Consider the following 23,970-nt stretch of genomic DNA (forward strand, 5'->3'; position numbering starts at 1 on the left):
CTGACTGATTGAAAATGAAGACGTATTTGGGTATCTGTAAAGGGGGGCTACAACCAAGGACCGTAAGTTTAAAACACAAAGCATTATGAACTGAAATAACAAGGCAAGCAAAAATGGCAAAGATAATTTTAAGAATGTTTGAATCATGAGGGATTCAACAAAAGAAGAGCAATAAGAGAACTGGTCAATGAAACCAATGAAAAGTGAGAAAAGAGGACAGAATTAGAGAGGACAATGTTTTACTGGAGTGATCCATCAGATTGAGAGAGTGGTTTCAAAGAAATATCTCAAAGAATCTGGAGGCTAGGACAATGTCCCTTACAGGGAACTTTGTGGCATGGAATTTAATGAACCATGCCCTTGGTTTAACTTCACCAGTGGCAGGGTTCAAACTGCCATCCCCTGAACCTTTGCTACAAGTAACAACACCCTAATCTGCTCAGCCAGCAATCTTCCAGAAGAATAGGTGGGTGAAGAAAAGAAATAATTTTAAAAAAGGAGAAATATTTGTTCAAGATATTGCATTGTTGTATTGATGGTATTTTGTATGGTGTTGCTCCAACTGCTTTGTGCATGAAAAGGGGTTCATCAATTTCTAGGAACCTGTAAGAATAATCTCCATGCCCTCTCAAAATTCTTAACACCCTCACCTTCATCATGGAATGAAGTAGGAGGAAGAGGAAGAGGAAGAGGAAGAGGAAGAGGAAGAGGAAGAGGAAGAAGAAGAAGAAGAAGAAGAAGAAGAAGAAGAAGAAGAAGAAAGAAGAAGAAGAAGAAAGAAGAAGAAGAAGAAGAAGAAGAAGAAGAAGAAGAAGAAGAAGAAGAAGAAGAAGAAGAAGAAGAAGAAGAAGAAGAAGAAGAAGAAGAAGAAGAAGAAGAAGAAGAAGAAGAAGAAGAAGAAGAAGAAGAAGAAGAAGAAGAAGAAGAAGAAGAAGAAGAGAGAGAGAGAGAGAGAGAGAGAGAGAGAGAGAGAGAGAGAGAGAGAGAGAGAGAGAGAGAGAGAGAGAGAGAGAGAAAGTGCTCACAGGGTACCAAGGAATATAGTTTTCTGATAGGCGCAATGATTTATGGATACCCTATGCACATGACAAATTAAAAACTCAGTTTCATCAATGGAGACCAGGATGGAACCACATAAGTAAACCTCTTCTCCTTTATGAAAATCTTACTAAAGTAGGTTCATAGATTTCCACCTCCTGCAGGTTATATCTCCTAACCACCTTGGCAGAGAAAATTTATCTAATTTCTTCTGTATACCTCAAGTTCCCACTGGAAATCATGAGCAATATAACAATACAGCTGTAGTAACAGCCCTTTATTTACCTACAATACATGGAACATAAGAGAGGAAGAGAGGAGGAGTTTGAATGTGTTTGAGATGAGATGACTGACAAGTACAATGGGGGTTACTAGACTGGATAGTGTGAAAAATGAGGAGATGAGAAGGAGAATGGGGTGGAAAGGGAGTTGGGAGATAGGGTTGATGAAAGAGTATTGGGATGGTTTGGACACATGGAATGAATGAGTGAAGAAAGATTAGTAAATGAGGTGTGGAAGGCCAAGGTAGGAGTGTACATGAGGGGGCCACCTAGGATGAGATGGATGGATGGGATAAAAGGGGCTATTGGAAAGAGGGGAATGTCTGTTAAGGAAGGACAGGAGAAGACATAAGATAGGGGTGAATGGAGAATGGTTGTATATGGATGATGCTGTGATGCATGAAAGGGAGTTGGTGGGGGATGGGGAGTGAGGAAGTATGTATGAACAAATAATAGGATGTAGCCCAAAGGGATTTCTCCCTGTCTTCTCTTTTTCTGCATGAGGGGATGAAGAGGGTGGAGTCACCAATTCAATGAAATGGCCTTACTGTGGATGTGCTGTGTCTTGCAACACTGCTTCTGACCCAGGACAACGCACAAGATGCAGGGATGACCAAGAAAAGAGGGAGGGAGGGAGGGAGGGAGGGAGGGAGGGGGGTGAATGGGAGCAGAGTATGTGGAGATGGAATGGGTGGGAGTGGATTTCATGCCTTTGCTTTTTGGCTACCTCCATTGTAAGGGGGAAAGAGCCTTTAGTATATGTATGTATGTATGTATGTATGTATGTATGTGTGTATGTATGAATGTATGTATGCATGCATGTACAAAACAAGGTTGAGCAAAATGTGCCCCACATGAATTGAGCTACACATCATATTCCTCCAATACACAGCTTTACATTTTGTTAAAGAACTTACTGTAACATGGCTTTAGTTTTGATGGAGGGATCATCTGGGCGGAAATGCTTATACTGTTCCACCTCCTTCTCCATGGACAGCAGCTGTTTCTGTAGCTTATCCCGAAGGCCAGGAAGAGTCTCCCGAATGTGATTGGTCAACTGCTGATTAAGAACTCTCTGAAGATAGGGAGTTCCCATCCGGTCTGCCATGTGTCGGTATGCAGGATGGGACAAGAAGAATTTTCTCTCAGCAGCTAATGCACTTTTAATATCTTTGCGGCCTTCAATATCCTGCAAATAATAAAGCATATCATACAGAACATGCACTGATATATTGTAGACGACATTAAAAGCTTTCAAACATTTCTCCAAACATGTTAATATAAATAACCTATGAATATATATACACAAGAAAACACCAAAATTATAGATTTCTTAAATAGCTAGAGAAAGAGAATTTTATGGTCATTTTTATGTCTACACATATATATACTAACCACACAATTATCCATTTTTATTTGTCCTTACCTTCTGTGACCTGTTGACAACACCTACATAGCCTCTTCGTAACGGTAAGAGTTTGTTTTCTAACACATCTCTAGCATCAGTTCCTTCATCCATAAGATCCAACTTTGTGATAACACCAATGGTGCGAATACCTGGGATTATAAAGTCAAGCTTTAGTATGAATACAAAAATTGACATATCTGTGTGTGTATACAAATATGTATATATAGTATGTATGTATGTGTGTGTATGTATATATAAGTATGTATGTGTATATATGTGTATATATATATATATATATATATATATATATATATATATATATATATATATATATATATATATATATATATATATAAAGGGGTACTATAAGAAGCTCAAAATATTGACAATCTCACCACTTTGAAGCTGATCAAATGTTGAAATCCGCAGCTCCAATATTTTCTGCAGCTGCTGATTTCTTGGTGCCCATAAGCATGTGGTTAACCTTCACACACTGACCTGGTATCATTAATAACACAAAATTTAAAGTAAGTACATCTCACCATCTGGATCAGCATCTTTGGCCACTTTCAGGGCATCACTGTTCGCCAAATCAGAGTTGGCTGGGGAGACTGCCAGAATCAAACAGCTTTCTTTAGTGATGTAGGTCATCAACATATTTCGAATCTGCATTTCAATGTCAGCTGGCTGATCTCCAATGGGCACTCTGGTCAAGCCCGGTAAATCAATTAGCGTCAGGTTGAGTACTGCAAAGAAGAAAAAGTGCATGTAGTGGAAACCTCACACAACAAGTTCCTTACATAAATCCAAATTTTCAATCTATACAATGCAATCACCTCTTAACCTAATTCATCATAGGCTGTCACCTGGCTATCTGATTCAGCTGTATGCAGTGGCATACAGCAGTCTGGTGATGCCCAGGGCCAACTTCTTGATTGTATGCCCCAAAGATTTAAGTGTAAGGCCTAATATTGAGAAATATCACATAAGAACATAAGAATGAAGGAGACTGCAAAAGACCATAAGGCCTACACTAGGCAGCTCCATATCCATCACCACCTGTCATCCCCATCCATAAAGTTGTCTAACCATTTCTTAAAACAACTGATAGTTTCAGCACTCACTACATGTCATTCTAAATTATTCAGACTATGAAAGTAAAGTTTTCGACTTATTAAATGACAGAGATACATACAAACAACTGATAAAGAATCCATTAAAGAACACGACCTCTGATTTCAAACGTGTTTGTGATATTGTAGGTAAAGAAATATTTAACGAGCTGAAAGTTATTAATCCACAATTACCAAACTTTTACTGTCTCCCAAAAATTAATAAAAAGGACATCCCTCTTAGACCAATAATATATATATATATATATATATATATATATATATATATATATATATATATATATATATATATATATATATATATATATATATATATATATATCAGCCTAGCTTAATTATTTCCATGTTATATACGCGTACCGACGTCCTTAATCGCCCATAAAATAAAATAGAAAACAAAATAAAATAAAAAAGATGAAACATAATAATAATACATTTAACAATGACTTTTTACCCTTACCAGGGAGGTAGCCAATGTCAGAGGGCATAATTCTACTCCCACCCATTTCATCCCCACCCATTCGTCTCCCATCCACCACCCCTCCGTCTCTCAACTTGCCTCTTCATGGACCCATATGAAATAAAGCGAAAAAATGAAAATTTTATTATTATTATTATTATTATTATTATTATTATTATTATCATTATAATAATAATAAAAAAAATAATAATTTTTGTAATAATAATAATAATATAAAAAACAATAATTATAATAAAAACAATAATAATAATAACAACAACAACAACAACAATGATTGTATCAATAGCCATCCTTATGTCGCCTTCATTATAGAAAACGAAACCCGGCCGGCCCAAGAGAAAACGGGACATTCGGCACAAAAGGGGCGGAGTCGGCCACGTCTCGGGTTAACCTTCGCTTTCTTGGCAGGTTAAGCCCGTGTCGACAATAGCAGCAGCAGCAGCATGGCGAGATGTCCCTCGAGGACATACACAGTCCCTCAACTTTCCATCACAAAACCTAGTTCGAGGGTGCTCCTTCAGCAATGCACAAGAACCAAGAATAATAAAAAAAATAATTTGTCCAACCTAATATAAACAAACATGGCTCAAGGTGGCCTATGAATTTGTGTGTTTGTGGAGGGGGGGGGGATCGATGACGAATCGTTGCATCGAAGTGGGCGTTCCCGTCCTCTCGCCCCGAGCTTGAGATGAATCACCGCCCGCTCATCCGTCCGACTGACTGACTGACTGACTGACTGAGTGACTGACATGCACGTCGTCAGGCAAACGGAGCTGCCGCCAACACCCGCACCGCCTCCCACCTGCCCCCAGCGAGGCCCGGCGAGGAATGCAAGCGGCAGCGGCGGAGGCGCAGCAGCAGCATCTACGTCACACTCCATTTCTGACCAAATGCGCTCGCTCCGCCTTGCCACCTTGTTTCTCGTCCGACGGGCGGGCGGGCTCAGGACTTGTTACAAACATCGATCAATTCTTTCGATCTCACAGGAAATTTTGTATATCATTATTATGCCTCCTAATTGTCTTTCCCTTCGTCTCCGTCACATGTATATACACACACGCACACGTACAAAAAGAGAATAGGAGACGGGACTCAACGAGTGTTGCCCATTTCCTGTATATTACTATTAGGCAAATACAATCTGGTAAAAACACACACACACACACACACAAAAGGGGGAGTTAGGTGTGTGCGTGCGTGTGTAAGGTCACAGCATTACTCATAGATCGGTCATATACGAGCTCTGAGCTCTCTTCCGGGAGGGAAAAGTTGTTGATCACGAGTCCAACACGTGATCCAAGACCATGGTAAACCACACACTCGGGCTCTGGATTCAATGTAACAATGGATAAACTCCTTCGACCAAACAGGATTTTTTGTACATCCTATTTTCGTTCTGGTTACCGCCGGCCTATTCCCTTCGTTTCCGTCACACACACGCAAGCAAACACACACACACACACATACATACACACACACACACACACACACACACACACACACACACACACACACACACACACACACACACACACATTGAAGTTCTAGCACACCTCTACCATCCCATTCCGTAGCTGGTGGTAGCTTTTCTTGTGCCGCCAGGCTACTCTATTCATCATGTCTTAGCAAGCATTCCTCGAGGTCCAACTTCGCTAACGTAGGTCGAGAAAGACCGCCAATAGTTTCCTCACGAGGTCACGAGGGAGCGGGAAGGGGGGTGGGCGACACAACGCGAGCGAGCGAGCGAGCGAGCGAAAGCGATTTTTGGGCGATGGCAATGTGGTCGATGATGTCCGAAGGTGGTGCTGGTGGTAGGACACGCGACATGGGTGAGTGGGAGAGTGGGTCGCTGATTGAATGAGTGGGTGGGTGAATGGGTGAGTGAGTGGGCGAGTGGGTGGGTGGATGGGTGGGTGCGTCCGTTCCTTTCAGTGACGCCGCGCACGTCTTGAATCATTTGAGCAACAACCACGGCCACTGAAATCACTCTTGTGTCGAGCGCTTCCTCTCCCGGCGGCCTTGCATTCATTCCAGCCAATGACAAGAGTTTCCTTTTATTTTCCAATCGAAAATGCCGCCTCATGGCGTGCTGGCAAACCTGCCACCTTTCATTTTAAAGCCTCAGCTTTAAGAACACCAATGACGATCGAAAAACAATAAAAAAGTTGGCAATATTTTTGATGTAGGGTTTTCAATACCTTGCACTTCTTTAATCCTGCCAATAACTACAAGGCTGACAAAAGAGAAGGCATTTTCCCCGCCCCCTCCCCCCACGTGCTTAGTCAAGGAATAGGAACATCCGCCCTTGCTGTCGTTGTTTCGCATGGTTCCCGCTAGGTGGCGGTGGTCGCTTTCATTTAACGAAATATATATATATATATATATATATATATATATATATATATATATATATATATATATATATATATATATATATATTTATATTTAACGAAATATATATATATATATATATATATATATATATATATATATATAACGAAATATATATATATATATATATATATATATATATATATATAGTATGTATATATATGTGTATGTATGTGTATGTATGTGTATATATATATGTATATATATATATATATATATGTATATGTATATATATATATATGTATATGTATATATATATATATGTATATATATATATATATGTATATGTATATAAATATATATGTATATATATGTGTATATATATGTATATATGTGTGTATATATGTATATATGTATATATATATATGTATATATATATTTGTATATATATATATGTATGTATTTATGTATATATATGTATGTATATATATATATGTATATATATATGTATATATATATATATATGTATATATATGTATGTATATATATGTATATGTATATATATGTATGTATATGTACAGGGTGCGGCAGGTATTTGAGAACGCATCTTCTAAGTGGTCTAGTAGTTTAGACACCATAGCTAACCATTCCTTTTCTTTTCCAGCTGAAAATGGCACAATCAAATATTACCCAAGAAATGAAAAGGCATGCAGTTATCGTCTCTATAGCAGCTGGGCATACTAATTCTGAAATTGCTGCCTTCCTTAATGTTGCCCGGTCCTTCGTTTATAAGGTCAGAAGGGAACTTGTGGATGCCAGAGGCAATGTGGCAAGTACATCGCAACGTAAACAACATTCCCGACGATCGTACAGCATCAGAACATCAGAATTCATAAATGCTATTCAATCGGCGATTGATGAAAGCCCTGGGAAGTCCATGAGGGCACTGGCCAAGAATTTTCAAGTTGATGAGGCGAGTTGTTCACGAAGATCTCTGGTATAGGTCGTATGTGATCCGAAGAGGACAGTTCATGTCACAGAAGACACGTGAGAACCGAGTCATCAGGGCCAGACGTCTTTTGAACAAGTTAAAACATCCAGAAGAACCAGGAATCCTTTGGTTCTTCTCTGATGAGAAGAACTTTGTTCAGGACCAGAAGGTGAATAGGAGGAACGATCGTTGGTTGTGTCAAACTGCAGGTGAAGTTCCAACGGTTATGCATACTAAATTTCCAGCATCAGTGATGGTTCTGGGTGTCGTGAGCAGTGAAGGCGATGTGATGCCTCCCTTTTTTTCCGCCAAGGACTTCGTGTCAATGCAGCTTCTTACACTGAAGTGTTGGAGACTGTTGTTGTCAATGCAGCTTCTTACACTGAAGTGTTGGAGACTGTTGTTGTCAATGCAGCTTCTTACACTGAAGTGTTGGAGACTGTTGTAAAGCTTTGGATGGATGGTGTAGCACGTGGCAGGCCGTACGTCTTCCAGCAAGACTCTGCTCCATCCCATACAGCTCACACAACCCAAGAATGGATGGCCACCAATTTTCATGACCACGTAACCCCCAACATGTGGCCCCCTAGCTCCCCTGATGTCAATCCTTTGGACAATTATGTTTGGGGCGTAGTTGAGAGGAAGTCTAATCGTAAACCTCACAACACTATAGCATCTCTCCAAGAAGCCATTGTCGCTGCAATGGCTAACATCCCCAAGAGTCAACTCATTGGTGATTGCCAACGATTTAGACGTCGCTTGGAAGATATCATTGACAAGGATGGAGGTTTCATTGAGTGAAACAGTGCATTTGCTTTATGTTAATGTATAGAATACAATAAATTATAATTTAAATATATACTAAAACGTTAATAAACCTCATTACAAACAATCTCCTTTGTTCTCAAATACCTGCCGCACCCTGTATATATATATATGTTTATATATATGTGTATGTATATGTATATATGTTTATATATATGTTTATATATATATGTATATATGTGTATATATATATACATATATAATGTACATATATATATATACATATATATATATATATTTATATATATATATATATATATATATATATATATATATATATATACATACATAAAGTCGAGGTTCATCTGTCCCCTGCCACCAGTATATGGACACCTGGGGACATATCCTGAATCTGGCAACAACCCACCGTGCCAAACACCACCATATGTTTGTCTCAACAAACGGAATACGCGGTCAAGACGTAAATTGGTGGTCCCAGACCTCAAAACCTCGAAATGTTTGTGCTCCACAAAACACCACTGGTCGAAGTTGGCTTCTGTAACAACACAGGAAGCAAACGCCGTAAACATAGTATAAAGGTGTACCTAAAAATATCTCAAATACTAATGGGCGATTCTGAACCTGGGAATACATAGATAGCAGCACCCCTTGTGAGACACCCCCCAGGGTGTAATACCCGTTATGGCTGAAACACAGGAAGCCCATCATAAGTCTGAGGCAGTGATAAGGATGACAGACCCAAATTCATTTTCCCAATCAACGCGAGCAAACATCGGAGCGCGGCCGCTCCGTGGTTCGCCCGTTCTGGGAAAATTCGTTTTCTATCGGATGCATGTGACACACCGTGATTCACCAACTAGGATACCTGGACCACGTACTGGACTCGTGAGCGACAGCTCCCTGGCGAGAGCTCAGAGTTCATATAAGGACCGATTCATGGATAATAATGTGATCTCCACCCACCCACTCCCTTTTTTTCCTGAATACAGTAACTGCACAAACAAACATCCCCACCACACACATGCACACTCGCACACGCGCGCGCGAAAGTAGGAGACGAGACTCAACGAGCGTTGTTCCATTACTGTATACAATTAGGTAAACACACACACACACATCGGTACAACGGAACCATTCTCAACCACTAAATCAGCGATCAGAGTTCGAGTCCCGCCCATGGCCGAAAAAAAAAAATCAGCATCATTGTACCGCGAGCCGACACTGGTGGACATGTGTGTGGACGTGTGTGTGGACGTGTGTGTGGACGTGTGTGTGTGTGTGTGTGTGTGTGTGTGTGTGTGTGTGTGTGTGTGTGTGTGTGTGTGTGTGTGTGTGTGTGTGTGTGTGTGTGTGTGTGTGTGTGTGTGTGTGTGTGCGCGCGCGCGCGCGCGCGTGTAAGATAACAGTATCATAGATCGAGCTTGCTCTGAATTGAAATGCCCCCACCCCCATCCGTCATCAGTAACGTCTTGCAGCTAAATGTAACTACTCTAGTTACCGATTAATGTAGAAATGATCACCAGGACTTCAGCCTAACTGGTGGTCCGAAACAGTTCATACAAAAACGCAGGAGAGACCGTGTCCGAGATGCCACTGTAGTGGCGATACCCGTAGGAAGGTGAGGTCGCCTCGGAAAGGTCAGGCAGGTGGCAGTTGGGGACCTTTACCGTACTCTAGCGGATAAAGCCCTATCTCTACGTCATGTCCTTTCTTCGTTACGGTGGGCGAGGGGAGGGGGAGGGGGGTTGTCACAGGGATGAGCACCACCTACGACACCCAGAGGGGCAACAAAGGTAACAACACCCATTACAGAAGGCCTGAATACGAGTACTATCACACCTGTGATCATATCCATCATCAAACATTCGGACTAGATTTCATCATCAAATCTCTGGGCGCGCAACACTCGCGTACTCTTTCACCTATGCCGGGTTGCATTTGTCCAACAACCGCCCAGAGCGTGCATGATGCATCTTATTCTCCTGTGTGGTGGGCAGACAGATCGATGAAATACAGAGTAGGCAATTACTGTCTGGTGAGTTGCCAACTGCCATTTTCTCCCCTAAAATGATCAAGAGATTGCAAGACGTGGTCGACCACTCTTTGTGGAATGGCTCCTTCAAGTTTGTTTGCGAATCTGGGCGATTGGAATTCGGCGTAACCACTATTCCATCACCATTATCACCACTACCCCCCCACCATCAATATCGCATGGGGGACTATATAGGCCAGACTGTGTCTTGCGCTAAGTCAGCAATGAAGCGAAGATGTAGTACATCGATGGCCTCCTCAGACATAGCCAGAACAAGCATCAAATATGTCTGTGTTGTCTGTATCTGCCGTTTTCTCCCTTAAACGATTAAGAGATTGCAAGGTGTGGTCGACCGCTCTTTGTGGAACAAGAGTTAAGACCTGGGAGTCAAACCAGGGTCTGAGGTGGGCAGGAGGGTTCGTCATCTATACCATGTGAGATGTACATCATATTCTTGAATCCTTCTGCTATTTCTATCTTCTCTTCCATGTCCTTTTCTCCATATCCTTTACTATGTAAGCTATCATACACCAAGAACTTTTTCCCACTTACAACGGAGGTAGCCAAGTCAAAGGCACATACCTACCCATTCCACTCCCCTCCTTCACCCTTTCCTACTTCTCATTTTAGCTCCTCATGGATGATGGATCATCCCTATAGCCCACCCACTATCATGGGTCAGAAGCAATGTAGCAAGGCAGAACACATCCATAGCAACCCTGCTTCACTTAATCAGTGACTCCCCCTTCTCTGTCCCCTCATGCAGAAAAACAGAAGACTGGGAGAAATCCCATCAGACTGCATCAAAATATCCTTCACACATAAGCACAACCCACCCCCTATCCCTCACCCCTCCCTTTCTTGCATGACAGTATCATCTATACAGAGCCACTCTCCACTCATCCCTATCTCCTGCCTTCTCCCTTCCTTGCTCAACAGACATTCCTCTCTTTCTCAATGCAACCTTTACCCCATACATCCATCTCATCTTCAGTTGACTCCTCAAGTTCACTCCCTCCACCTTTGCCTTTCAAATTTCTTCTACTAATTTTTCTTCACTCATTCTTTCCATGTGTCCAAACAATCTCAATACTCTTTCATGAGCCTTATCTGCTATCTTTTCCACTTCTGCTCTCCTCACCTCCTCATTTCTCATTCTATCCAACCTTGTAACCCTTACCATACTTCTCAGACATTTCATCTCAAACACATTCAAACTTTTTCTCTTTGCCTCTCTTACATTCCATGTCTCTGCCCCATACAAAACCTTCAGAACAATCACCCCTTTACATGATCTCTTTACATCCATTCCCAGATGCCTATTTCTCATACATACATATACCAAAAGCTTTTTCCCCCCTTATAAGGGAGGTCACCAAAAAACAAAGGTATAAAAACCATTCCCATCCACTCCATCCCTAACATACTCCACTCCCCTCTACCCTTTTCCCTCCCTCTTATCTTGGCACCTCCTGGATGACAGGTCATCCCTGCATCTCGCCCACCGCCCCGGGTCAGAAGCAGAGTCGCAAGGTACAGCACATCCACAGCAAGACTGCTTCATTAAACCAGCGATCCCCCCCCTCTCTACCCATCATGCAGAAAAGGAGATGGGGAGAAATCCCTTCAGGCTGCATCAAATTATTTTTCACACATACTCCCTCACCCCCCATCCCCCACCCACTCCCCCTCATGCATCATAGTATCATCCATACACAACCATTCTCCATTCACCCCTATCTTCTGTCCTCTCCCATCCTTCCTCAACAGACATTTCCCTCTTTCCTAATGCCCCTTTTACCCCATCTATCCATCTCATCCTAGGTCGACCCCTCATGTTCACTCCCTCCACACCTCTTTTACTAGTCTTTCTTCACTCATTCTTTCCATGAGGTCCAAACCATCCCAATACTCTTTCATCAACCCTATCTCCCAACTCCCTTTCCATCCCCATTCTCCTCCTCACCTCCTCATTTCTCACTCTATCTAGCCTAGTAACCCCTATCATACTTCTCAGGCACCTCATCTCAAACACATTCAAACTACTCCTCTCTTCCTCTCTTATGCTCCATGTTTCTGCCCCATACAGTGCTGTCGGCACACACTCCTTCATACAATATCCTCTTAGCATCCATTTCCAAATGTCTATTTCTCATTACACTTTTTAATCCCCCAAAGCATTTACTCACCTCTCTCAATCTACATTCTACCTCCACCTCCACTGCTTTTCCTGCCACATTCCCACCCAAGTATCTAAAACTATCCACTTCCTCCAGTCTCTCTTCCTTAATACTCACTTCAAGTCTGCTACCACTTTCTCCCCTTCTACATCTCATCACCTTACTTTTACCCACATTTATCATCAGCTTCCTTCTTTTGCACACCTTCCCAAACTCTGTCACTAACTTACTCAATCCCTCCTCTGATCCTACTACAATCGCAGTGTTGTCAGCAAACAACTGGCATATCTCCCAGTTTTCTCCATTTTCTTTAACCATCTCCAATCCCTGACCCACCACCCTTGCATTTACCTCTTGCACCACACCATCCATGTATAAATTGAACACCCAGAGCAACATAACACATCCCTGACGAAGTCCCACCTACACCTGAAACCACTCACTCCATTTCTAATCCTAACACATGCTCTACTACCCTCATCAAAAACTCTTGACTGCCCTCAACAGCTTTCCTCCAATCCCATATATCTGCAATCCCTCCCACAGTGCCTTCCTGTCTACCCTATCATAAACATTTTCCAGATTCATAAAAGCCCAAAATACATTTTTACCTTTTCCTATAGTTTTCTCACATAGCTTTCTTACCACAAAAATCTGATCTACACAACACCTACCTGTCCTAAACCCACACTGTTCCTCACCAATTACTCCCTCTGTTCCTCTCCTAATCCTCTTAATCAAGACCCTACCATAAGCCTTCCCAACTACACTTAACAAGCTGATCCCTCTGAAACTACTACACTCACACTTGTCCCCTTTTCCATTGTAAAGTGGAACTATACAGACACTCCTCCAGTCCTTCTGCACTCTACCCTCTCTTAAACAAACATTAAATAACCCCACCAGCCAGTTCACCATCACTGTACCTCCTTTTTTCATTCTGCATGACATCCATCCAACCCAAGTGCCTCACCTGCTCTCATCATCTTAACAACTGCCTACACTTCATCTCATGACACTTTTTTATCCCCCATGGCATTTACTGTGTCAGCACATTGTGGAATTTGTCAAAAACACTTTACAAATGTCCTTACTTCTATCATTCATTTCCTCTTCTGCATTAAGCCTCTAATTTCTTACAATAAATCCTCAATATAACAATCTACATAATGACGAATTTTAGATATAATGAATGTCAGATTCCTTCTGAACTACCAAATGTTATAAAATACTATTTTGATACACAAGATGGAAGATCACAAACAATGATGGACTTTGTGACTCCAACTGAGCTCTCCATGTGTCTTTATCTGTGCATGTGTGTGTCAATAAATTAAATCAATTACTACCTACTGTGACTACAGTTCCATTTCCTGGTATGGTTAGTATAGCAGAGTACTGTAAAATCACCATCCAGCACATACACATTATTCTTATTAATGTATCTACATGTGAAATGTATGCATCAATTATGAACACCCGTGACAGTAAGACATATCCTCGGACATACCAAACTTTCAGACACACAGTAAACCCTCGATATATCAAACTAATTAGGGGAAAAGTAGGCTTGGTCAATATGGCCAAAAGTACAAGTACATAGTGTATGTATATACATAATTAAATTTCCCATACATCCACCGCCAATATCAAACATTGCACTGCATATACCAATCTTATTCACTATGTAACACAAATGTTCAGTAGGTCTCACAAGGGTCAATATAGTCAAAATTAGGTATAATGAGGTTTGGTATACCAAAGGTTTAGTGTAATTTCATTTGCAGGTTTACTGTACCTTCATATCTTATTGATGTATACATAAGGTACATTTGTTTTCTTTTCACTTCTTAGCCTCTTCCATACAATAACACCTACGTAGGCATCCTGTGGCATGAGTGGGTATACGAGAATGCTGGCGTTGGTGTCTTAATTATATTTATCTTGTAGTTGTAGCTGAGTGACCCCAAAATTCTGTGAACTGGTTTGACCATATTTTCTGAGCTTATTATTACTCAGAGTGAAAAAGAACGAGTAATACAGCAGTGACTTATCTTATAATGCAAGCATTGTGATGCATCATCAAATCATCGTATATCACGCATATGATGCTGCACGCAAGAATACATACATACATACATATACCAAGGTTTTTTCCCCCTTTCAAGAGAGGTAGCTAAAAAGGGAAAGGCATAAAAAACACTCGCACCCATTTCATCCCTAAATACACTCCACACCCCTCCCACCCTCCCTCTCATCTGAGCACCTCCTGGATGACAGGTCATCCCTGCACCTTGCCCACCGCCCTGGGTCAGAAGCAGTGTCGCAAGACACAGCACATCCACAGCAAGGCTGCTTCATTTAATCGGCGACCCCCCTCTCCGTCCCCCCTTGCATATAAGGGGAGGACGGGGAGAAATCCCTTCGGGCTGTGTCAAAATTTACTCACACATACTACCCCCCCCCACCCCCCCCGCCCATTCCTCCTCATGCCATCACAACATCATCCATATACAACCATTCTCCACTCACCTCTGTCTTCCGTCCTCTCCCTTCCTTCCTCAACAGACATTCCCCTCTTCCCCAAAGCCCCCTTCACCCCATCCATACACCTCATCCTAGGACGTCCCCTCATGTTCACTCCCTCCACATCTGCCTTCCATACCTCTTTTACTAGTCTTTCTTCACTCATTCTTTCCATGTGTCCAAACCATCCTAATATTCTTTCATCAACCCTATCTCCCAGCTCCTTTTTCACCCCTGTTCTCCTCCTCACCTCCTCATTTCTCACTCTATCCAGCCTAGTAACCCCCACCATACTTCTCAGACACCTCATCTCAAACACATTCAAACTCCTTCTCTCTTCCTCTCTTATGTTCCACGTTTCTGCCCCATACAGTGCTGTTGGCACAATCACTCCTTCATACAGTCTCTTCTTCGCATCCATTCCTAAATGTCTATTCCTCATTACACTCTTTAATCCACCAAGGCATTTACTCGCTTCTCTCAATCTACATTCTACCTCCACCTTCACTCCACCTTTTCCTGCTACACTTGCACCCAAGTATCTAAAACTATCCACTTCCTCCAGTCGCTCTCCCTTAATGTTCACTTCCAGTCTACTGCCACTTTCACCCCTTGTGGGGCCGGGGTAGTTTTGTATTGGTGCTGTTATATTGCTAGATGGTGACCTGAATAGAGATGGGGTAATATAACCTGTGTGCCCTCATATTGAGAGATAAAAAGGAATCTAGATCGTTTGAAAGGAGAATTGTTTAATCTCTTTAATATGAGTCATTCTTGCGTGGGCCTCCACGCAAGAATGACTCATATTAAAGAGATTAAACAATTCTCCTTTCAAACTATCTAGATTCCTTTTTATCTCTCAATATGAGGGCACACATGTTATATTACCCCATCTCTATTCAGGTCACCATCTAGCAATATAACAGCACCAATGCAAAACTATCCCAGCCCCACACACTTCATATTGCAGAGGCTCCCATTACTGTGAAGACAAATGATATATAATCCTTCAATGCCCAACCCTCGCACTACACAGACAACAATACAATACTTTGGCGAGAGCTCTATGGACCAACTCATTTGTTGCAGAGTACCTTGGAGTTTTAGGTTTCTTGCAAGAAAAACCAGCGTGCCTTGGAGTTTTAGATTTCTTGCAAGGAAAACCTATGTCATCAGAGTAAACAACTGTTGTCAATTTCTTTCTAAATATTTTAGTCTTGTATCAAGATCCCCCTTTTTAATTTGTATATTCTGTCAACTTTCACTTGATACTCTACATCGGTTTATTAATTTGTTGATGTACCTTTTCACATGTCAAAGTTTGACAAGATCAAGGATCCATAATGGAACAGTATATATGTAGAAGGACTTATAATGTATAGTTTGTTGACAAACATCTCTAAGCTGAAATATCATACTAACCTAACCCATGGGGGAAAACAATCTTGTCCGGAATTATATATTCTATGTCCAAGAAATATATTGGCATCCTCCTTTATAAGGGAAAAGAGGCCCTTGGTATAGAGAAGGCCCTTGGTATATACATACATACATACATATACCAAGGCTTTTTCCCCCTTTCAAGGGAGGTAGCTAAAAAGGGAAAGGCATAAAAACACTCCCACCCATTTCATCCCTAAATACACTCCACACCCCTCCCACCCTCCCTCTCATCTGAGCACCTCCTGGATGATGGGTCATCCCTGCACCTTGCCCACCGCCCTGGGTCAGAAGCAGTGTCACAAGACACAGCACATCCATAGCAAGGCCGCTTCATTTAATCGGCGACCCCCCCTCTTTCTTATACTTACTTCCCCTGGCATTCTTCCATACCCTTCTAAATACAAACTGGCTATATAACCAAGCTACCCTACCCTTCCAGTTCCCACTTACCATTTGGAGAGTAAACCCTGAGGTTGATGGGCAGGTTGGATATGCCTTTGTTGCTTCCTGTGATACGGTCTGTGTCCGATTCGATTTCCTTCCGAATTTCATCAAAACTAGTAAATTTCTCCCCCTTCTTGTGCAGAAATTCTCCATATTCTGTAACAATGAGAAAGATATACATTAGAATAATCATTGCAATACTGAGGGAATTTGCAATATATAGAGCAGAGACTTGGAATACAAAAGATGCAGAAAAGAATAGACTAACTGTTCCTGAGATGAAGCATTTAAGAAGTGTGACGGAGGTGAAAACATGAAAACAGATGTACAGGGATCAATGACAGGTTCCTGCATTTGATGGTCTTGCAAGATTGGCAGCAAAGTTACCCATTTTCAAAACCCATCAACCACCTCCCCTCCATCAGGTGCAGCCCTGAGAGGATGACACTCAATCTCTTGACCACACCCAAGATCTCTCTCTATGAACTTTAGCTGTATTTCTTACACTTTTCCACACAAAGGAAGTTGATAACTGGTGAATGTATTCCTCTCCCTGCAACTTTCACCCAGTGACATAGAAACAGTCCAGTCTTTTCCCAGAGAGATATATGGGAGATCCCAAGGACTGCTGCCAGCCCTTGCAAGGCTAAGGAATTTCCACGTAGTGAAACTCAACCCAATGACTCAAAGGTTGAAGAAACCTACATGCATACAAGCACATGAGTAGATATGCAACAGCAGCTCTATTGAATTTTAGAACAAAACAAGGTTTAAGAAATCACAATCATAAAAGTCCACGTACCCTAAATAACTATGAGTATATGGAGGTAATATTGGGTGCTTCTGTGATTCATGGCAGGTGTGGGTAATCATACTGTTTTGTGTCAGTCATAGTTTTCCAGAGGTAAATCTATATTTCTGGCTGCTATTGTGAAATTGTGGTTCTGGGGTAGTATTGATAAATTATCTGTATGAGACTGTATGATGGAGTGATTGTGCTCACAACACTGTATCTAAGGATGAACACAAAGAAAACTATGCGAGGGAATGATGGTGTCAATTGCAATATATAGAGCAGAGACTTGGAATACAAAAGATGCAGAAAAGAATAGACTAACTGTTCCTGAGATGAAGCATTTAAGAAGTGTGACGGAGGTGAAAAGGATAGACAGTGAGAAATGTGGATGTGAAGCAGACAGCAGGAATGGAAAGAGATCTGGCATATAGTACTGATCAAAGGATACTAGGATGGTTTGGATATCTGGAAACGAGTGAAGAAAAACAACCAAAAAGAGTGTGTAAAGTGGAGGTGGATGGAGTGTTTTCTTATGGTGATAGGACCAGTTGGATTGACATGCACACCACCTTGACCACTCCTCTACTGTCAAGGGAGTACTGATGGGAGTTCAGCAATGGACTCTGTGATGAAAAACTTGCTGGAAATTTGATTTACCAAACACTAGAGTACACTACAGTTGTGAGTTTCCTATACAAGAGAAAGAAAGAAAGAAAGAGAGAGAGAGAGAGAGAGAGAGAGAGAGAGAGAGAGAGAGAGAGAGAGAGAGAGAGAGAGAGAGAGAGAGAGAGAGAGAGAGAGAGAGAGAGAGAGAGAGAGAGAGAGAGAGAGAGAGAGAGAGAGAGAGAGAGAGAGAGAGAGAGAGAGAGAGAGAGGAGAGAGAGAGGAGAGAGAGGAGAGAGAGGAGAGAGGAGAGAGAGAGGAGAGAGAGAGGAGAGAGAGAGAGAGAGAGAGAGAGAGGAGAGAGAGAGAGAGGAGAGAGAGAGAGAGAGGAGAGAGAGAGAGAGAGAAAGAGAGAGAGAGAGAGAGAGAGAGAGAGAGAGTAGAGAGAGAGAGAGAGTAGAGAGAGAGGAGAGAGAGAGAGAGAGGAGAGAGAGAGAGAGAGGAGAGAGAGAGAGAGAGAGAGAGAGAGAGAGAGGAGAGAGAGAGAGAGGAGAGAGAGAGAGAGAGGAGAGAGAGAGAGAGGAGAGAGAGAGAATGAATTTTTTTTTAATTTACTCAAGTTATAGATTTTGTGTGCCAAAAAAAAAAAACCTGTGACTCTAGAGTCTATTATGAGTCGACTCACCGAGGGTATGATGTATCAATTGTAGAATAAGCGGACGGCGGGTGACAATGCCTGAGCCTCTTGGCAGGAAGTCTCTGCAAAGGGAAAGTAAAGCGTTAAATAGAGGTCATCAACTTCCCATCGCAATGCTCTGTTTACATACAAAGTCAAAGGTTCTGTGTTGCTGCAGCACTATAATCTTCTGTTATCACCAAACCATATCAAATAAACAGCTGTTCATCATACACACCTATATTCAATACATCTACCCAAAGTCAGTCTGAACACACACACATACAAATAGGGACCCTCGTTACTGGCTCCCTGGCCGCAGACAGGCATACCTGTACCCACATACTCCGAACTGGCATCAAATAACCAATCAATTATTTACATCCCTTATGAGGTATCCCACACCTGGTGCACACAATGGTGGTTAGAAAAGTCACCTACACCAAATGTATCTAGAGGGGAATAAGGTTACAGAATAGGAGGAAGGGGAATAGAAGGAACAGGGAGAGAGGGGAAGGGAAAGTGGAGGAGAAGGGAAAGTGGAGGAGAAGGGAAAGTGGAGGAGAAGGGAATAAGGGGAAGGGAAGAGGGGGAAGGGGAAGAGGGGGAGAAAGGAATATGGGGAAGGGGAAGAGAAGAGGGGGAGGGAGAAGGGGAAGAGGGGAGAAGGGAATAAGGGGAAGGGGAAGAGGGGGAAGGGGAAGGGAAGAGGGGGAAGGGGAAGGGAAGAGGGGGAAGGGAAGAGGGGGAAGGGGAAGGGAAGAGGGGGAAGGGAAAGGGAAGAGGGGGAAGGGAAAGGGAAGAGGGGGAAGGGAAAGGGAAGAGGGGGAAGGGAAAGGGGGAAGAGGGGGAAGGGAAAGGGGGAAGAGGGGGAAGGGAAAGGGGGAAGAGGGGGAAGGGAAGAGGGGAAGAGGGGGAAGGGAAAGGGAAGAGGGGAAAGGGGAAGAGGGGAAAGGGGAAGAGGGGAAAGGGGAAGAGGGGAAAGGGGAAGAGGGGGAAGGGAAGAGGGGGAAGGGAAGAGGGGGAAGGGAAGAGGGGGAAGGGAAAGGGAAGAGGGGGAAGGGAAAGGGAAGAGGGGAATAAGGGGAAGGGGAAAAGGGGGAAGGGGAAAGGAAGTGGGGGAAGGGGAAGAGGGGGGGAAGGGAATAAGGGGAAGGGGAAGAGGGGGAAAGGGAAAGGAAGAGGGGGAAAGGGAAGGGAAGAGGGGGAGGGGAGGGGAAAGGGGAAGAGGGGAGGGGGAAAGGGAAGAGGGGAAGAAGGGAATAAGGGGAAGGGGAAGAGGGGAAGGTAGAATAAGGGAAAGGGGGTTGAGGGGTAGGGGGAAGGGGAACAGGGGAAGAGGGGAAAGGGGGTTGAGGGGTAGGGGGAAGGGGAAGAGGGGAAAGGGGGTTGAGGGGTAGGGGGAAGGGGAACAGGGGACGAGGGGAAAGGGGAACAGGGGAAGAGGGGAAAGGGGAACAGGGGAACAGGGGAAGAGGGGAAAGCGGAAGAGGGGAAAGGGGAATAGGAGAAAGGGGAATAGGAGAAAGGGGAATAGGAGGAAGGAGAAGAGGGGGAAGGAGAAGAGGGGGAAGTGGAAGAGGGGGAAGTGGAAGAGGGGGAAGTGGAAGAGGGGAAGTGGAAGAGGGGAAAGGGGAAGAGGGGAAGGGGAAGAGGGGAAAGGGGAAGAGGAAGAGGGGAAAGGGGAAGAGGAAGAGGGGGGAAGGGGAAGAAGAGATGGAATGAGAAAGAGGGGGAATGGGTTGGAGAATGAAGGAAACGAAAGTCAAGAAAGAGGGGGAAAGGAGGAGGAAATGAGAAATGGGAGAGAGAGAGGAGAAAAGGGAAGGGGGGAAGGGAGGGGAGGGGAGAGGGAAATGAGAAACGAGGGTAAGAGGAGGTAAGGGGGGGGAGCAAGAGTGTTTTCTCTCGTCCTTTCCCACAGTTGCACAACAGACAGACAGACAGACAGATAGGCTTCCCTGGTCTCGTGGCCGGCGGAACCAACCCGTACCTGGTTACATTGTGTTAAGTAACAAATAAAATTAAAAGCTCTGCGTCTTGTCAATAGCTTTACCTGCGTGTTCCTTTGTTTGCCAAGAGATGGCGTTAGTGTACCGTTTATAAAGACTATATGAGCAACAGACGGTGAGAAATGGAAGAGAAAGAAGCCGAGCATAGTCGTATTATTTTCTACCTACACACCGCATCTCTTCACACGCACCGTGGCCAGGCAGAGTGGCTTCGTTGCGCCACCTACCAACGCACGTTCGGATCAACCCCTCCGCTGCGCTACACAGGGGGAGGGCCCCCCTCCATCCCTCCGGAAGGGGGAATAGAATCGCCTAGCGACAACCAGAACAAGCGTACAAAGCGTCATAGCGTAGGCGGAGGAATCGATATTGGGTTTACCCTCGCGCACCAACCCCCCCACCCCGGTGGAAGGAGGGGGAAAGGAGAGGGGGGAGGGGAAAGGAGAGGGGGGAGGGGAAAGGAGAGGGGGAGGGGAGGGGAAAGGAGAGGGGGAGGGGAGGGGAAAGGAGAGGGGGAGGGGAGGGGAAAGGAGAGGGGGAGGGGAAAGGAGAGGGGGAGGGGAAAGGAGAGGGGGAGGGGAAAGGAGAGGGGGAGGGGAGGGGAAAGGAGAGGGGGAGGGGAGGGGAAAGGAGAGGGGGAGGGGAGGAGAGGGGGAGGGGAGGGGAGGAGAGGGGGAGGGGGAGGGGAGGAGAGGGGGGAGGGGGAGGGGAGGGGAGGGGGAGGGGAGGGGGGAGGGGAGGAGAGGGGGGAGGGGAGGGGAGGAGAGGGGGGAGGGGAGGGGAGGGGAGGGGAGGAGAGGGGGGAGGGGGAGGGGAGGGGAGGAGAGGGGGGAGAGGAGAGATGGTTCTCCTGGCTGAAGAAAATGGCCGGTCAAAACCCGAGCCACTTCTATCAAAAGTCGTCCATAGCAGTGAGACATCTTCTCGTTGCGTCTTCCATCACCGCTTCCGCCTCTGCCTCCTCCTCCTCCTCGCGAGGAAAGACTGGAAAGAGGATTACTGGCGACCGAGGAGGACCGACCGACCGACCACCTGGCGCCGAGCTGGCTCCACACCCTCCCCCCCGTCATCCCTTCGTGACGGCGCCACGACCGTCTTCGGCGACGAGGGCAAAGGCAAGGGCAAGACATGGAGGAGGAGGAGGAGGAGGAGGAGGAGGAAGGTGGAGGAGGAAGGGGGAGGAGGTGGAGGAGGAAGGTGGAGGAAGAAGGTGGAGGAGGAAGGTGGAGGAGGAAGGTGGAGGAGGAAGGGGGAGGAAGGTGGAGGAGGAAATGAGGAAGAGGAAGAAATGAGGAAGAGGAGGAAGAAATGAGGAAGGTGGAGGAGGAAGAGGAGGAGGAAGGGGAGTAGGAGGGGGAGGTCGAAGGGGGAGGAGAAAGAGGAAGGGAAGGAGGAAGAGGAAGGGGGAGGAGGAAGAGGAAGGGGGTGGAGGAAGAGGAAGGGGAGGAGGAGGAAGAGGAAGGGGAGGAGGAGGGAGGACGGAGGAGGAAGGGGAGGAGGGGGAAGGGGTGGAGGAGGAAGGAGAGGTGGGAGGAGGCATGAGGAAGGAGGGCGGAGGAGGGGGAGCAGGGGGAGGAGGAAGGAAAGGGAGGCAGGGGAGGAGGAAGGAAAGGAAGGGGGGAAGGAGGGGAGGAAGGAGGGGAGGAGGAAGGTGAGGAGGAAAGGGAGGAAGGGGGGAGGAAGGGGGGGAGGAAGGAGGGGAGGAGGTGGGAAGGAAGAGGAGGAGAAAGGGGAGGGGAAGAAGGGAAGGAAGGGGAGGAGGAGGAAGGGGAGCAGGAAGGGGAGGTGGGGGGAGGAGGAGGAACGGGAGGAGGAAGGGAAGGAGGGAGGCGGGGGAAGGAGGGAGAGGATGAAGGAGAGGAGGGGGAGGAGGAAGGAGAGGAGGGGGAGGAGGAAGGAGAGGAGGGGGAGGAGGAAGGAGAGGAGGGGGAGGAGGAAGGACAGGAGGGGAGGAGGAAGGACAGGAGGGGAGGAGGAAGGACAGGAGTGGGAGGAGGAAGGAGAGGAGGGAGAGGAGGAAGGAGAGGAGGGAGAGGAGGAAGGACAGGAGGGGAGGAGGAAGGACAGGAGGGGAGGAGGAAGGACAGGAGGGGGAGGAGGAAGGAGAGGAGGGAGAGGAGGAAGGAGAGGAGGGAGAGGAGGAAGGAGAGGAGGGGAGGGAGAGGAGGAGTAGGAGTAGGAGGGGAGGGGGAGAAGGAAAGGGAGGTGGGGAGAAGGAAAGGGAGGTGGGGAGAAGGGGAGGAGGGAGGGAGGAGGAAGGGGAGGAGGAAGGGGAGGAGGAAGGGGAGGAGGAAGGGGAGGAGGAAGGGGAGGAGGAAGGGGAGGAGGAAGGGGAGGAGGAGGAAGGGAGGAGAAAAGGGTGGATGAATGGGAGTAGGGATGAGGAGGAAAGGGAGGGGAGGGGGAAAGGGAGGGGGAGGGGGAAAGGGAGGGGGAGGGGGAAAGGGAGGGGGAGGGGGAAAGGGAGGGGGAGGGGGAAAGGGAAAGGGAGGGGGAGGGGGAAAGGGAGGGGGAGGAGGAAAGGGAGGGGTGGCGGAGAGGAGGAAGGCGGGGAGGAGGAAGGGGAGGAGGAGGAAGGGGAGGAGGAAGGAGGAGGAAGGGGAGGAGGAAGGAGGAGGGAGAGTAAGAGGAGGAGGAAGGAGATGCGGAAGGAGGGCGGAGGAGGGTGAGTAAGAGGAGGAGGAGGAAAGGGGGACGGAAGGAGGGCGGAGGAGGGTGAGTAAGAGGAGGTGGAGGAAGGAGAGGGGGAGGAATGAGGGGGAGGAGGAGTGATTGGGAGGAGGAATGAGGGGGAGGAGGAGGAATGAGG

General features: G+C 45.3%; 1 protein-coding gene across 10 annotated transcripts in view; it reads right to left on the reverse strand.

Annotated features, from left to right (window-relative positions):
- shi (dynamin-1 shibire) overlaps window positions 1-23,970 on the reverse strand; it is a 116,347-nt gene that overhangs the window by 70,422 nt on the left and 21,955 nt on the right. For all 10 annotated transcript variants that reach the window (XM_076186444.1, XM_076186450.1, XM_076186447.1 and 7 more), the window contains exons 2-6: window positions 19,159-19,232; window positions 17,081-17,230; window positions 3,270-3,473; window positions 2,746-2,876; window positions 2,237-2,508 (exon numbers count right to left, since the gene is read on the reverse strand). In XM_076186444.1, the coding sequence (XP_076042559.1) occupies window positions 2,237-2,508; window positions 2,746-2,876; window positions 3,270-3,473; window positions 17,081-17,230; window positions 19,159-19,232 (831 nt within the window). The remainder of the gene's footprint in view (window positions 1-2,236; window positions 2,509-2,745; window positions 2,877-3,269; window positions 3,474-17,080; window positions 17,231-19,158; window positions 19,233-23,970) is intronic.

The sequence above is a fragment of the Oratosquilla oratoria genome, chromosome 6, assembly GCF_046742065.1.
Source record: "Oratosquilla oratoria isolate Oo_2021 chromosome 6, ASM4674206v1, whole genome shotgun sequence".
Classification (NCBI taxonomy): domain Eukaryota; kingdom Metazoa; phylum Arthropoda; class Malacostraca; order Stomatopoda; family Squillidae; genus Oratosquilla; species Oratosquilla oratoria.